Source organism: Neophocaena asiaeorientalis, unplaced genomic scaffold, assembly GCF_003031525.2.
Source record: "Neophocaena asiaeorientalis asiaeorientalis breed wild unplaced genomic scaffold, Neophocaena_asiaeorientalis_V1.1 scaffold78, whole genome shotgun sequence".
Classification (NCBI taxonomy): Eukaryota; Metazoa; Chordata; class Mammalia; order Artiodactyla; family Phocoenidae; genus Neophocaena; species Neophocaena asiaeorientalis.
This window is the reverse complement of record NW_020175018.1, coordinates 7,157,915-7,174,552: the sequence shown is the minus strand read 5'-3', so window position 1 is coordinate 7,174,552 and position 16,638 is coordinate 7,157,915. Positions and strand designations below refer to the sequence as shown.

The 16,638-nt window shown below is 41.3% G+C and overlaps 1 protein-coding gene across 4 annotated transcripts in view; it reads right to left on the bottom strand.

Annotated features, from left to right (window-relative positions):
• Positions 1-16,638, bottom strand: part of CNTRL (centriolin) — an 83,474-nt gene that overhangs the window by 3,145 nt on the left and 63,691 nt on the right. For all 4 annotated transcript variants that reach the window (XM_024762327.1, XM_024762329.1, XM_024762330.1 and 1 more), the window contains 15 exons: positions 16,395-16,525; positions 16,104-16,244; positions 15,874-16,000; positions 14,940-15,104; positions 14,009-14,168; positions 12,501-12,616; positions 12,205-12,422; positions 9,430-9,587; positions 8,225-8,298; positions 6,118-6,306; positions 5,453-5,678; positions 3,921-4,126; positions 2,788-2,928; positions 880-1,152; positions 641-703 (listed from right to left, as the gene is read on the bottom strand). In XM_024762327.1, the coding sequence (XP_024618095.1) occupies positions 641-703; positions 880-1,152; positions 2,788-2,928; positions 3,921-4,126; positions 5,453-5,678; positions 6,118-6,306; positions 8,225-8,298; positions 9,430-9,587; positions 12,205-12,422; positions 12,501-12,616; positions 14,009-14,168; positions 14,940-15,104; positions 15,874-16,000; positions 16,104-16,244; positions 16,395-16,525 (2,388 nt within the window). The remainder of the gene's footprint in view (positions 1-640; positions 704-879; positions 1,153-2,787; positions 2,929-3,920; positions 4,127-5,452; positions 5,679-6,117; positions 6,307-8,224; positions 8,299-9,429; positions 9,588-12,204; positions 12,423-12,500; positions 12,617-14,008; positions 14,169-14,939; positions 15,105-15,873; positions 16,001-16,103; positions 16,245-16,394; positions 16,526-16,638) is intronic.

Here is a 16,638-nt window from a genome sequence, read left to right as displayed (position 1 = left end):
AAGGTATGTAATCCTCAACCCCATACTACGTTCTGGCTTCCCCACCGTACCTCTGAAACGATTCTCTCATTAAAGTCAACAGCAAGCGCTGTCCCATAGAACTTCCTGTGATGACGGGAATGTTCTATATCTGTGCTGCCCACTGTAGTAGCCACTGGTTGTGTGTGGCCTTTGAGCACGTGAAATGTGGTAACTGAAGAACTGAATTTTTAACCTGATTTAATTAAAGTGAATTTACATTTAAACAGTCACATGTGGCTGGAGGCTATTTGATGTCAAGGGCCTCCACTCACTTGGTACCGCCCATGGCTGCTTCTCAGCCCTCGCTGTAAATGGCCATGGCTTCTTCTCAGCCCTCGCTGTAAGTGGCCGTTCTCCAAAGATGCATTCTGTCCTCTCTTGTTCTGTCTAACTCAATCTCATTTTCCAACTCCCACCTAAACTCTTAACCCCCAAATTTTTAGGTCAACAATGACCTATTCTAGACACCTGTTTTCAGCTGCCTATAGAAAGAGATCCTTCTCTGAGCTTCGAACGTGTAATCTATAAAACTGCTGTGAGAGCTGCAACAGAGCAATTTCCCCCACTCTCCTCAATATGCCAAGTATCTTATACTGTATTTTTCTTTTAAAAGGGCAACCTTGAGTCGATCTTCACGGTGACGCAGTTTCTCTCGGAGTGCTTCTCCACGCCAGTGTTCATCCTTTTTCAGAGGGAAAGGGAAACAGAGAGTCTCTAAGCACCACCATCAGTAACCAACCCACCTTTCCCGCCTCTAACCCTCTTCCACCCTCAACTCTGTGTTTGAGCTTATCTAGGGTAGGTGGGAACCAAATTATCTTTTGATGAAGTCCACAGAATAGCAGGATAAACCCTTACCATTATGTGAACATGAGAAAAATTCAGTTTTTCTTCAAAGGGTGATGGTCTGTCACTCACGGGGAATGGAAAGTTCTCTTTCAAGCTTTCCAGCCCTCCTTCTAGGTTTTCATTCCCTTCCAAAACAGCTTCCAGATCAGCTGGTTGTTCTGGAAGAAACTGGTTAAGATTCTTCAGGCTGGTTCGGATTTCATCTTTCACTTCAGACTTAAGTGTCCTCATTGCTTCACTGATTTCCATTTGTCTTCTTTCCAAATCTTTTTGGTTTTCCATCTAAGGAGTGAGTGAGAGTCAAATAACTACTAGGTAAAGTTTGGGACTACCTGGAATTGAACTGTTAATGATTTAACTTTAATGTTTTAAATACATGTGTCATGTATTTACCGACCTACAGATGTTAATTACTATGATTAGAATGGTAAAAACTTGTGATTTTTCAGCTATTCCAAGTATCTATAAGCTACCAAGTAAGCGATTTTACTGACATTTGACTGAAGCAACTTCCATTTAGAAAAGCATGGGTGCCATGTTCCTTGAAGGTGCATTACTCTATAGAAGTCGGTCTCTCTGGAGCTAGACAGAGCTGGATTCCAATCTCGTTTCCAGTAAACATTACCAGTATGACTGAGGGCAAGTTAGCTAACTTCTGAACCTCTCTTACCTCATTTAACATGAAGATAATACCTTGCATCCCAAAATGCAAGAACTAGGTGAGAATTTATACAAAGCACCTTAGTGGTACCCAAATGAGAAAAGGGCCATTTACCTAAACAAGCCGTAAGTGATCTAGATTATAAATGTTAATGCTGGAAGGGGCCTTAGAAAAGATCTGGTCCAATGTTTTCATTTTATGGGTGAAGAATCTGGTGGTTTCGGCAGTCTGGAGGTTTCCTCAGGTTTTACAGTTTGTGTTTAAGACCTGAGACTACCCTATGTGGCTCTCTCCATAATAAAGAGCTTAGTGAAGATATTACAGTCATACCCACTTCTAACTGCCCTTCCAAGTTTGCAGAGGCTGGGGGGGGCCTTTAAATAAAAGTTATTTGTGTGTGTTTGTGTGTGTGTGTGTGTGTGTGTGTGTGTGTGTGTCAGGGCTGGGGGTGGGTGGCTATAGGCACAGATGAAACTGAATGGCCACATAGGGTTACCCAAAGGACAAGGTGTAGCAGGGTCAACCGAGTGGCCCCAGCAGCCTGACTAGACTAGAGCTCTGGGGTGGCCCAGCTGCTGCCAATGGCTAAGGGACACCAGGGGGGTCTAGGGTTAGACTCTCCATCTAGCGTGAACTGCTTTCCCACCCTCAGCTTGGCAACATTACAGGTTATCAAAGGTTTTCCCGGGGGTCATTTCTTCCTTCCCCAGGGGTTTGGCTCTTATAGACTTGTTTCTGACATAAAATCTAACGTTTCAATATAGTGCTTTGGGACATGATAAAATTTTATGCTGAAGAGCTGCTATTTTTCTTTCAAAAACTAACATAAAAACCTTGTTGAACTTAAGGGCATTTTAAAAGTATATTTTGACACTATTGATACCATTTATAAAATAGATAACTAATGAGAACCTACTGTATAGCACAGGGAACTCTACTTAATGCACTGTGGTGACCTAAATGGGAAGGAAATCCAAAAAATAGGGGATATATGTATACGTATGGCTGATTCACTTTGCTGTACAGTAGAAACTAACACAACAGTGTAAAGCAACTCTACTCCAATAAAAATTAATTTAAAAAAGTATATTTTGAACAAACACTTTTTTTCTTGTGGAGGTAGATTTCTACATTTCAAAACTAGAAAAACAGATTTGATTAATTAGCTTTTCACGACTTTCCCAAAGAAATACTCCTTTTAAAAGAGCTACTGAAGAAACAAAGCTCTGCCCGAGTCCCGTGGGGTGTGGGTGCACCTGTTTCTTGAGCTCCGCGTACTCCTGCTGCATCTGGCTGAGCTCCTTCATCAGGCGCCTGGCCCGCTCGTGGTTGTCCCGGGCCACCTGCTCGACGGTTGCCATTTCCTTCTGCATGCAGCTGTTCTCCTGCTTTTGCTCCTAGCACCAGAGGAGGAGGATGACTCTGGAGGTGTGCGTTGCTGGCTTACGCACTCACTAGCTCCGTGACTTCACTTCTCGTCTGGGCTTCAGCTATAAAATGGGGATAATCTACCTGCCTTCTTTAGCAGCTGTGGTAGAGCTGGGAGTAAACATGTGGTTGGGAGTAAACATGTGGTTGGTCAGTCTGTCAGCCCAGAGTCTGAATCCTAGATCTGCAACATTACCATTGATACTAGGTTACTTTCCCTTGTCTGTAAGATGTTAACCATAGCCCCCATCATCGGGTTCCTAGGAGGATTAAAATCTAGACATCTACATACTATCTTTACAATCATGTTGCCCATCACTGGTTGTAAGTGTATCACCCTTAGGGAAACACACCTGGTTGGAAAGTACCATTCAACAGGGCTACATTAATTCCTCCAAAGGGTGTTAGAAAAATCCATTCCTGTGACAGCCCTCGTTGCTGCCCACTGGCCTCCACCCACCATACACTGTTTTGAACTCATCTGAGTGTCACCTCCCACAGTTTATCTCCAGGGATAAAACCATGGTAGGTTGAGCTTCCCGGTTTTAGGATAATGATTAATTAAAACTGACGTTGACCAAAAAGGGCACGATGAGAAAAACCTGTGAGCACAGACTGCAGCTGGGTAAGAATGTCTTTAGAGGCTTTCCTTCCCCAGCCCCCTCCTCGACCCTGCTGGGGAGGCTGGACCGCTGAGGGTGCTCTCTGCTCAGTGCTGACATCGTCTGTGCACACGACCATCGTTCCAGCCAGCCAGACAGCTCCTCTAGGGCTGAGCCCAGACTCTGGCAAAATCTACCATCAGCTTCAGGAACAAATTACACGTAAATGCACCACAAACCACAGTTGGGTTAGGGACTTGGTTGACAGGTAATTTATTTTCTCTACCTTGAAGAAGTATTTTAGTTAAAAATGTAAAGGCGTCATCTCCTCATAAACTGCCTGGGCAGCGGATACTCACGAGAAGGTTCTTCTCCAGCTGACTCCGCTGGATCTTAAGTGCTTCCTTGAGGCCGGCGACCTGCTTCTCGGCTTGCTTTCTCTCTGTCAGGAACTGGTTCCGCAAGAGGCTGAAGTCCGCCCTCACAGAGTCCGTCTCCTTCTGCAGAGCCAGAAGCTCGCCTGACTTCTCCAGTAACTGCTGTTCCCGTTCTGAAAGCTGTCGTTCTGAAATGAGCATTTTAGGTAGTTTAGCCCGAGGCTCTGGGCTGGCCGTGGGCAGACTCCACAACGACATGCCACCCACTCAGGCACTTTGCTCCATCACTCAGTCGTCCAGATCTCCCTTGACCCACACCAGAGGCCCAGAAAAAAGCCCAGAGAAGGGTGCCTCTTGATGTAATTTGTTCCCAGAGGCCTGATCCCAAAGTGACAGACAGCTACTGTCTTCCCTTTTGAGTCTTTGAGACCAGAGAGCACCAACCCTGAGGTGCAGGGAACATGGAACAGACTACTGAAATGTTTTTTATAAACCTAATTTTAATAAAGGGGGGCACACAGTATTTCTTCCTTCATGGGAAGCAGCGCAGAGGAAAGAACACAGGATTTGGAATGGCACACATCTTATTTTCTACAGAAGAAACGTATTTCCTGGTGTTTAATGGGAATCGTGTATGCAAACACCTAGTACATAGCGAGTACTCAATAAATCACGCTTATGCACAACAGTGATATTTAACACAGATTTTTCTAATCACCCTCTGTAAAGCAACACCCCGCCCAGATTTCACTTCTCACACCTCTGGCATGGTCAGACTCGGCATATTTGTTAGCTTTCAGTTTATTAATGAAATGGTTGGGTCTGGATGCATCAAGAGTTCCCAGGGAAAAAAAGAATAATAACCCTTTCAGGTCCCAAGTCCACTGAGTTCACTCAAGGTAGAACAACATTTTCTGAGCATTATTAAAACCTAAAGCCTAAGAAAAAGAAAACTCATTTATTGATGTGAGAATGATCATTTACCCTGGATTCCCATGTCAACTTCATTTATGTATGGCTCGAGAGAGTAAACAAACCCAAAGGCCAACATCTGTATCTTAGTACCATTCACTATGTCAAATTTAGACAGAAGTAGAATTGTTAATATTGTGGGTTTTTTTAAAATAGATTGAGATGAAATGGATCATTGTTCCAAAGCTCAGAATTAATGTACTTTATAGAAAGCCTTTAGAGCACCTTTTGGCACTTCTCTGCCTTAATGTTCCACTTCCTTGAGACAGCACTCTCGAAGAAAGCAATACAGTAAAAGTAAAAAGACCTGACAGTCTTGGAATCAAATCCTATCTCCATAAAGACAAATTCTCTCTGTCCCTCTGAGCCTGTTTCCTCTTCTCTCACAGGGCTGGGAGGATCAAATGACGGACCATTCTTCCCACTGTGCTTGTCCTGTGCCTCCCGTCTGGGCTATAGCTGGGGCCTGGGACTCCTTCGCACATTTTACTCGACAATCAGCAGATTTCCCCGCCCTCAGTGCAATGTTCCAGAATACATACGGGTTTGGGAGAGCGTCTTCTCCAGGGTCTCACCCCACCTTTCCTCTTCCTGCAGAGTCCTGATGCGCTCTTCAGCCACCAACACCTTGGTCAGCACCTGCTCCAGTCTGCTTTGCTGGTCTGCTATCTCCTTTTCCAGCTGGTGCCGCTGCTCCTTCAGTGTCACTCTACTGGCTTCTAATTTTTCTTCTTCACTTTCTCTCTCTTTCTGGAGTCTCTGAAACATCTTAATAGAGAACAACCTTAGTTAGTCATAAAATAACAAATACCCAGTGTCTTGAGGGAATCTTCATGGACACTAGATAGATTCCAGTTCAACAGAAAGTAGAAAACAACCCATGGGGACAGAGAGTGAGTTCTCTTTACAAAGGTGATCAAGTAGGGACTGGAAAACTGTTTGGCCAGCATGTGAGGAGGGGATTCAAGCAGGAACTGGCACGTGGCCTTCAAGACTCCTTACCGGGCCTGTTCTATGGTCTTAATGGCCTGTAATATTAACACCAAGGGAGTCAAAGAGTTGGTGTAAAATCCCCTCTGGTCACACAGGGCAGGTAAGGGAAGCTAGTCCCAAGGGGGATACTTCTCAGCAGCTTTCTGCCAGGGGAAAAAAGCTCACACAAGTGATAAAATGTTTCCTCTTATATAACGTCATAGATGTGCAGTACCATTTCCTGTTGGGCTAGTTTGGCCTTGTTTTCTTCAACTTCATTCTGAAACACCTGCAGTTGTTGTTGTTTTGTTTCCTCTTCTTTTCGGCAGACTTCCAACTTCTTTACTTGTTCTCTGATGTCCTCCTGGAGCCTGGTCTGCTCACTGAGCAGTACATCCTGACGCTTGGTGGTGTGGAGCAGGTCCTTCAGGTGAAAGAACAAATTGAAACTACGGACAAAGCCACCTTCATTACAGGTGGCTAGTGCCACAGCTACATCTATCTACTAAGTCTGACAAAATTAAAGCGTAAAAGTTCCATATCCTTTATTATTTCAACAAACATACAAAGGTACCTGGAACTCAATTTAATCACTGGCTTCCCTCTTTTTAGTACCTAGGATGACAGAGATGTCAGAACCTCAGCAAGAGACTCAGTTCCTCCGAGCTTTAGCTGCCTTGTCACTGAGATGGGAGTAAACAACACCCACCTCACAGGATTGCTAAGATTAAGAAAAGCTATGAATAAGGCTTAACTCTGAAAATGAACCTAAAGTCATGGTTTTGCTACTATTTGAAATATTTATACAGGTTAAAAAACTCAGACAACAGGAATTCCCTGGTGGTGCAGTGGTTAAGAATCCGCCTGCCAATACAGGGGACACGGGTTTGAGCCCTGGTCCGGGAAGATCCCACATGCTGTGGAGCAACTAAGCCCCTGCGCCACAATTACTAAGTCTGTGCTCTAGAGCCTGCAAGCCACAACTACTGAGCCCACACACCACAACTACTGAAGCCCGAGTGTGCCTAGAGCCCATGTTCCGCAACAAGAGAAGCCACCACAATGAGAAGCCCACGCACTGCAACGAAGAGTAGCCCCCGCTCGCGACAACTAGAGAAAGCCCACGCGCAGCAACAAAGACCCAACACAGCCAAAAAAACTAAACAAACAAAAAAAAACCTCAGACAACAATAAATACTTCTTTCTTCAAGGAACCCCAATTAAGCACTTTAGGAAAAGTTACCATATTTCTAACAACACAGAAAATATTCATACGAACCTGTATAAGACTTCTTAAAATCAGCAGGTGGACTCTCAACCACTGTGCCACCAGGGAAGCCCTAATTTCATTTTTATATATCTTAAAACACAGAATCTTAAAGGTAGAAGGAAGAGAATTTAGATGTCTAATCTAACCTGTAATTTACAGAGTAGAAACTGAGGCCCAAAACTTGCTTGAGTTTCTCTGAAATTCAAATTTTGGCAATAATCTCACAGGACAACACTGACTTACCTTAAGAAGATGATCAGAAGTACAAGGGTAAAAAGAATCTGCTCTAGGGGCTTCCCTGGTGGCACAGTGGTTGAGAATCTGCCTGCCAATGCAGGGGACAGGGGTTCAAGCCCTGCTCTGGGAAGATCTCACACGCCGCGGAGCAACTAAGCCTGTGCGCTGCAACTACTGAGCCTGTGCTGTAGAGCCCACGAGCCACAACTACTGAGCCCATGTGCCACAACTACTGAAGCCCGTGCACCTAGAGCCTGTGCTCCGCAACAAGGGAAGCCACCACAATGAGAAGCCCGTGCACCGCAATGAAGAGCAGCCCCTGCTCACCGCAATTAGAGGAAGCCCGTGCTCAGCAACAAAGATCCAACGCAGCCAAATAAATAAATAAATAAATTAAAAAAAAAAAAAAAGAATCTGCTCTATTCAACACCTGACAAGATGAAGGCCCAGATTTGGCCATGATTCTGCAGCTCAACGAGTGATCAAATCTAAGCCCAGCCTTTGCAGGCCTCATCTGTGCCATGGGTAAGAGATGGTCCATCTGGTCCCTGAAGCCCCCAGAGTGGCTGCTGAGGGACTGTTGGGCTCTTTTAGCCATGACCTTACTTATTAGCTTCGAGTAAAACGTTGTTTGAATAAAGAATTCTAGGGATAAAATAAACTGGAAAATCACTGCTCTGCATCAAAATTTTTGTATATCTTATATTTGTGTTTTATAAATGGTTCTAAGGGACCTGCTCATGTGAAAAGGAACCAGCCTACTTGATTTGTTATTTCAACCAATTATCTGCATGCCTTCAGGACACTACTAGAAGATTACCTTTGTGAGGCTTACCTGTTTTGCTAGGTTCAAGTGGTCTTGGACATCAGCTAGTTCCTCCTGTAATGAGTTTACTGCTTCCCGTTTTTCTACAGAAATAACATTTACATAAAATAAGAAATACTTATGTATACATGTTCCAGATTCCTATCGGTCCACTCAGAGAAGTAGAGTAGAAGTGAATTTATACTTCCTTCTGTTAAATATATGACTATGCCACCCTATCTTATTAAAGGCTAAAAGAGAGGTACATGCGCAATCCAGATCTGGACCTGGAGCCCACGTTTTTAAAGACTTGCATGTTCAAAAAAAAAAGACATGTTACATGTGCAAAACCTCACGATGAAAATTTACACATAATAATACCTCATGTTGATGAGGTGCATGGTTTAAAAACAGGTATCTTCCACATTGCTGATAAAAATATAAATTTGGTACAACCCTTCAGGAAGACAATTTGGGAATAAATTTTATATCTGTACTGGTTTTGTCACTTACTAGCTGTGTAAGCTTGAGCAAGTCACTTCTTGCTTAGGCGAGTCGCAAGGAAACTAGGCTTAAGTTGCTTTATCTGTAAATGTCATGAAGTAATAGTTTCTACCTCATAAAAATGTTATAAGGATTAAGTGATAAAATTATATGAAACACCTGCATCACGTCCAGGACACATACTGCTGGCTAGAATTACTTAGTAACTTATAAATAAACAATCACAAGGCTTTATAAAGAGTTGGTAATTAAGATGTTATTTGCATCTTTGTTTTTGTTTTTAAATCTAAACACACACACACACACACACACACACACACACACACACACACGCCCCAAGGAAAAATCTGGAGGGATATTTACTAAATTGATAATAGAAATTATCTCTGAGGAGTGAGGTGAATAGTAATTTTTATTTTGTCGTTTTGCTATGTTTTTAAATTGTTCTCTAAAGAATATGAGTTAGTTTTTTTAAAAAATAGCTTTACTGAGATGTAATTCTCATACCATGCATTTTCCACCCATTTAAAGTATACAATTTCATGGCTTTCCGTAAGTTCACAGAGTTGTACAACCACCACCATACCTAATTTTAGAACACTTTTCTCACTTCTAAAAGAAGCCCCATGCCCTGTAGCATGAATTATTTCTGTAATACGAAAGCAAACAATTAAATAAAGAATCTAGCAAAAGGAAGAAGGTCACATCTCTCCTGTTGCGCTGCCTCATACCCTGGAGCTGCTGCTGCATGGCTGCGATGTCTTTATGCAGTGAGAGTTTGTTTCTGTTTAGTTGGTCTAGCTCCTGCTGCAGTTTTCTGACATCCACTTCCAACTTTTCTAAGTCTGATTGCTTTGTTCTGCTATTCTCCTCTGTAGCTGCTAAAACCCTACAATACAAATGGAGAATAAGTTAGACTGTCAAATACAAAATGTCTAAGCACACACACGCGACAACTAAGGGACAGTGTTATATTTCACAATGTAGCTGTGGAGTCCGATGATAGTAATAAATATTAATAATTTACCAAATTATTAAATGTTATTAAATACTAACACAGTGTAAGGCTCTTCAACTCATTTTCAAAAGAAATCTTATTTTCAGCTTTCCAAATAGAACATTTGGAAATGTTTATCATTTCAAAAAGTGACTTGCTAAACCGAAGTTTTATAAAAACCAGGGATAACATGGATAGCACTTATAATTCCAGAAATGTGATTAAGGACTTCCCTGGTGGCGCAGTGGTTAAGAATCCACCTGCCAATGCAGGGAACACGGGTTCGAGCCCTGGTCCGGGAAGATCCCACATGCTGCGGAGCAGCTAAGCCCGTGCGCCACAACTACCGAGCCTGTGCTCTAGAGCCCTTGAGCCACAGCTACTGAGCCCATGTGGCTAAAGCCCGTGCGTGCTCTGCAACAAGAGGAGCAACTGCAATGAGAAGCCCCCGCACCACAACGAAGAGTAGCCCCCACTTGCCACAACTAGAGAAAGCCTGCGCGCAGCAACGAAGACCCAACGCAGCCAAAAAATAATTAATTTTAAAAAACATGATTAAAATGGATCACTAACTTCTGATAAGTGAAAATGCAGGAAACACACTGTATGTATAATAGGATTTACCCAAAAAACAGATATGTATGAGCATGCATTCCTTTACACGAATGGAATCATATACTATGGACTGGTTTTCGTCTGGCTTCTTTCAGTAAGCATAGTTACTTTGAGATTCATCCATGAATTTGTCTGTATCAATCCTCCATTGCTTTTATTGCTGAGTAGTATTCTATGGTATGGCTATACTATAATTTGCTAATCCATTCACCAGCTGATGGGCATTTAGGTTGTTTCCAGTTTTGGCTACTGCAAATAAAGCCGCTATGAACATCAGTGTACAGTTTTTGTATGGACACATGCTTTCACCTCTAGGTGTGAGAAAGCTAGATCTTCTGCTAGGTGTATGCTTGCATTTTTAAGTAACTGCCAAACTATTTTCCAAACTGGTCTTACTAACATTTTATACTCCCATCAATTGTGTATGAAAGTTCCTCGCTAGCATTTGATATGGTCAGTGTTTAATCTTAGCTATTCTATTAGGTGTGTAATGATATCTAATTGTGGTTTTAATTTGCATTTCCCTAATGGTTAATGATACCAAGCATCTTTTCATGTGCTTATCTGCCATCCATATATTTTCTTAAATAAAATTTCAAATCTCTTGCCCATTTGAAAAATTGGGTTCTTCATTTTCTAATTACTGAGTTTTGAGAGTTCATTATATCCTGGGTACACGTCCTTTATCAGATACATGGTTGCCAGGATTTCTCTCGCAGTCTGTGACATGTCTGTTCATTATCTCAACAGTGTCTTTTGAGAAACAGAAGTTTTAAATTTTGATGAGGTCCAATTTTATCAATTTACTCTTTTATGGATCATGCTTTCAGCGTCTTATCTAAGGAATTTTTGCCTAACCCAAGGCCACAAAGATTTTTTCCCCCTACGTTTTCTCCTACAAGTTTTATATTTTGGTTTACATTTATGTTTGTTAATTTTTATATGTATCCAAAACCAAATTTTTTTGGTTTTTGATACGTAGTGCTTTTAGCAACAGTTTTTGAAAACACCATCTTTTCTCTACTTTGCATCTTTGTCAAAATCAGTTGTGCATATATTTGTGAGTTTACTTGCAGACTTCTGTTCTGTTCCATCGACCTTTTTGTCTATCTTTATACCAATACCACAGTGTTTTGATTACCATAGCTGTATACTGTCTTGAAATCACATAGTATTAGCCCTAAACTTTTGTTCTTCTTTTTCAAAGTTGTTTTGGTGTCATATCTAAAAAGTTTTAGATTCTATTCTAGGTCCTCTGCATTTCAATATGAATTTTAGAATCAGATGGCCAATTTCTATTTTAAAAACCTGTTGGGATTTTTTTTTTTAATTAATTAATTAATTTATTTATTTATTTTGCGGTACGCGGGCCTCTCACTGTTGTGGCCTCTCCCGTTGCGGAGCACAGGCTCCGGACGCGCAGGCTCAGCGGCCATGGCTCACGGGCCCAGCCGCTCCGCGGCATGTGGGATCTTCCCGGACCAGGGCACGAACCCATGTCCCCTGCATTGGCAGGCGGACTCTCAACCACTGCGCCACCAGGGAAGCCCCCTGTTGGGATTTTGACTGTGATTGTTTTGAATCTATAGATCAATTTGAGGAGAACTGAATCTTAACAATGGGTTAAGATTGGGTCTTCCTACACACGAACAAGCATATATTTTTTATTTAAAAAAAAATCACAACAAGTTATTTTAAAAAATGCTTTTGGGGAAAAAAAAAAAACCTAAAAGGAAAATTCACCCCAAAATGCTATTGGTGTATTGTATTGTGATACTGAGTTTGTGGCGTATTTTTTTGCCTTTTCTCAATTTTCCAATTTTTTGAATAGTGTGTTAATAATGCTTTAGCCTTCCAGATGGGATCTTACAAGCTTACTTGTTCCTGCTCTCACCGTTTGGTTTGTGCCAACTTCTTCTCCCAGCCATCACATTTCTCTTCGAGATCTTCCTTTTGTTTGCACAAAGACTCAACACACAACTGCAGTGCTCGGGTCTCAGCAGTTATTCGCTCCATTTCTCGTTTGTCCCTCTCCAAGAGCTGCTTCTGCCACTCCATTTCCCCTTTCTGTCGCAGGGCTGTCTGCTGCAAACTGTCCAACTCCTGTTTCTCCTAAAGCAGATAAAGGAGGAGTCAACCATGCAAACTGAGAAAGACCGCGGTTCACTACCAGTAAAACAGCTTTATTACCTCTAGCACTTCAACCTGAGCCTTCTCTAACTCAGACACCTTTTGGTCATGTTGTAGCTTCAAACCTTGCAGCTCATTGTTTTCAAGTTGCAACATGTCCAGAATATTCTTTAGTTCTAACAGAAACAAAGCATGGTCCAGGCTATTAAATCAATGTGGAAACATTTACAAAATGAAACAGAAAATAATGCTACTGGCTGATACAAGGAACAAAAGATAATAAAAATGTATTTGTTGTGCTGAATTAATGGAGCTAATTAATTGTATTCTGAATGTAAAAAGCCTTTAAAAGTATTGCTAAACACTAATTTGTTATAAACATTTAAACAAAAACATTCAACAGAGACCTAGTTCTAAAAAGTACTTACCCTACCTAAAAGAATTTAAATCAAAATAAATAGGAAAAACTTTAAAATATATCAGCTGACATTTATATAACAATTCTTTTGTCCTTTGAAATACAGATTTTTAAATATTAACTACTTTTATCTGATTATAAAAATATTTGTTCATTATAGAAAATTTGAAAAAAGTATAAAAGAAAAAAATGAAAACCCATCATTATCCTACCATCCAAAGACAATCACTACTGCAATAGCATTTTGATGTATTCCCTACCAGGAGTGCACGCACACGAATAGACACACGCACATATATATATTTTAAAATAAATTGGGACTACAATCAATATTCAGTTTTTATCTATTTTTTCACTCTCCTTTCATCAGCATTTTTACATGTCATTAAATGTTAAAATATGTTTTTTTAAAAAATTTTATTTTATTTATTTTTGGCTGCGTTGGGTCTTTGTTGCTGTGCGTGGGCTTTCTCTAGTTGCAGTGAGCGGGGGCTACTCTTGGTTGCGGTGTGCGGGCTTCTTATTGCGGTGGCTTCTCTTGCTGCAGAGCACGGGCTCTAGGTGCCCGGGCTTCAGGAGTTGTGGCTCGCGGGCTCTGGAGTGCAGGCCCAGTAGTTGTGGCACACGGGCTTAGTTGTTCCGCGGCATGGGGGATCGTCCTGGACCAGGGCTCGAACCCGTGTCCCCTGCATTGGCAGGCGGATTCTTAACTACTATGTCACCAGGGAAGCCCAAAATATGGTTTTTAAATTAGTCACTTGTTTCCAAATTTTGTCATTACAATTTCTGTTGCAAGTAACTGACTCAGTCAACTTAATTTGTAAAACAAGGAAATAAAGGCTTACTTCTTAAAAAAAAAAGAGAGAGAAAATAAATATTGCTGCGATGTACATAAACGCTTGCCCTCTCTAGATAACTGGAAATGGGCTACCCGGTTTAACAGGTGTGAGTTCAATAGTCTTAAGACACTGGGAGGTTGTTCCATTTTATACTTCAATCAACAGCCTGTAAGTGCTCTTCTTTCATCACACCCTGGTCAGCAATGAAGATGATTATTTTGCTTTTAGTTAATTTGAGTGGCAGAAAATATCATATTCCTTTTATAATCTGCTTTTCTTTGATTAGAAATAAGGTTAAACTTTAAACTTACCAGTTTTATGTTTAGACATTTGCCCTAAAACTACCTGGAGATTTTCTTCCTCTTTTTCAATTTCCTGCTTTATAAGTGAAAGTTGATTTTTTTTCTCACTAATCTGGACATTCAGTTCTCCCTTCTGAAAACTCAGTTCTTCCAGAAGAGATTTTAGTTCCTGTGCAAAGAAAAAGAAAAGAAAAGAAAAGAAAAAAGTCAACCCACCTTCACCAAGTTATGAATAGAAATTACTTTAAAATCAGTTCTGTTATTAACTGTCTCATTTCATAGAAATTCTCATTTGGAGACAAGCTCATTTTGAGTTTTACATCAAGAACAGCACTATATTTTACACTAACATACTTCAGTATAATAGAAGTAAAAAAGTAACACGTTATCTTCATTTAAAATTTATATGCAATATTTACTATGAGCAAAGCAATGTGTTGCAGAGAAAAAAGGCTGACTCGGACACATCTCCTGCCCTCAAGGGGCTTAGCACCTGGTGGGGAAATAAGGCAGGGAACAGAAACATGATCACGAAAGGCTATGGTGCCCTAGGGAATGTGCAGAGTGCTACCAAACTCAGAATCGAGAGGAACTCCTTCCAGGTAAAGGAAAAGTTGGGGAAGTCTTCTTAGCGGCATGAAGCTGGGCCATGAGAGCTGGGTCGGATCTGCACATTCCCAGAAAGGGAATTCCTAGAGAAGAAACAGTATGAGAAAGGCACAGAGGCATAAAACCTTGGGCATGTCCAGAAAACACCACAGGGGGAGAGCTATGCATGGCAGCCACAGCATGGATAGATAGCACAACACCAAGCTTGTTACAGAGGCATCAAGATGCAGGAATTTATATTTGCATTTTAGGGGGAAACCAATGAAAATATCTCAAAATAAATCTACAGGACTATACTAGGACTCTTAAGAAAAACTACTGAAAAATGTACCCTGATGTGACTGCACTTCTCAGCTACTTCAGTTTCTCCCAGTCTCAGCGCTTCCTGGAGGTCAGCTCTGGCCTGGACCATGCTTCCCTGGAGTAGATGCAGCTCCTCCTTTTTATGCCCCAACTGTCTGTCCAAGACAGCCATCTCCTGCTGCTGACCTGTTACCTGCATTAAAGAAAAGTAAAGAATGCAAAGCCTGACAAAGTGCTGAGATGGAGAATATTTAGTCCAGCTAAAGGTTGTGTGGGGAAATAAGGAGGTAGTCTAATTCTCACAATCCTAGCTGCAAGAGTCAGGAAGGCCAGGCTGGGGGGCTGCAGGCATAAAATGCCTAATAAAGGCCTTGAGCTCACATAGGTAAAAACACTTAAATCACAGCAAAAACAACAATATGATAATAATGATTGTCCTTCAGGTTATGGTTTTCAAAGAACTTTCATATCTATATTTTATTCCAATTGGCAACCACCTTGGCAATGGAAGTTAGGCAAGGGTTTAAAAAATTTTGTAAATTTAAAACTTATAATTTTAAGGGCAATACATATTTAGTTACAGAAAAGCAGAAAATGCAGACATGCAAAAGGAATAGAAAATATTCACAATCCCCCCCTTATCAGATGACCATGTTTGTACTTTGGTATAGACTAAAAATTCAAACACAAGTATACATAAACACATTTAACATAAATGATCTCAGAGCATACTGTGTTTTGAGACTCACTTATTCAGTAATATATCGTACTGAGTTGAGATTCACATTTGGGTTGGACTCTCTTCTTAAGCACTAAGATATATAGCCTCATTTATGCTTTATACTTTATTATGTATTTTCCAGTCTTTTCTACAATCAAACATGTATTACTTTTTATAATCATAACACAAATGTAGGTTTCCAAGCAGCATGAGCTGGTTTTCGATGGGTCTGCTGCCCTACCTGGCTTCTCAGCTTTTCCAGCTCTGCTCTGCGGGCCTGCAGGAGGGTCTCCGACTCTTTAAGCACCTGCAGATGATGATCCTCAGTGCGTTCTGCAGTCTCGATGTCTTTTTGCAGCTTCTGCAGCCTACAAAGCACCAGCAGTACTAGAGCAAATTGGAAGGGAGACAGAGCCCCAAGAGCCGCCTTCCAGCACAAGCCCCTTGAAGGCCTGCAGAGGCCGTACTTACTCTTCTGTCAGTTTTTCCTTCTTCTTGTTTAGACACTGGAAGTCTGAGTCTTTTGCCGCAACAACTTTGTTTATCTCTTTCAAGATTTCTTCTTGCTGAATTTTGTGCTGCTCCAAATCCTTTGTGTCAGCCTGGAGCAATCTAAAACACATCTCTTTATTTCCCCCAGACTCCTTAGGCTTGACGTGCATTTATCATAGAGCAATTATCATAGAGCAATTATCGTCCTCTTAGAATCAAACTTCTCATTCATCTCACCGAGTACATCAATGGCTGAGGGAGTCCACCTACCTGAGCTGCTGATCGGCTTTGACAAGGTTAACAGCAGTTTCCTGAGCTCTCCTTTCTAACTCCTCAGCATCTTTCTCAGTTTGCAATAAATTTCTTTTGGCATCAGTGAACTTTTCAACAGCATCTTTTGTCTAGAAAAGAAACTGTCGTTAAAAGCAATTCAGTTACAATAATTTCTCACGGCTACTGGTATCGTAAATTGGCACAGCTCTTGGAAAACAAGACAATACAGAAAGACTGATAA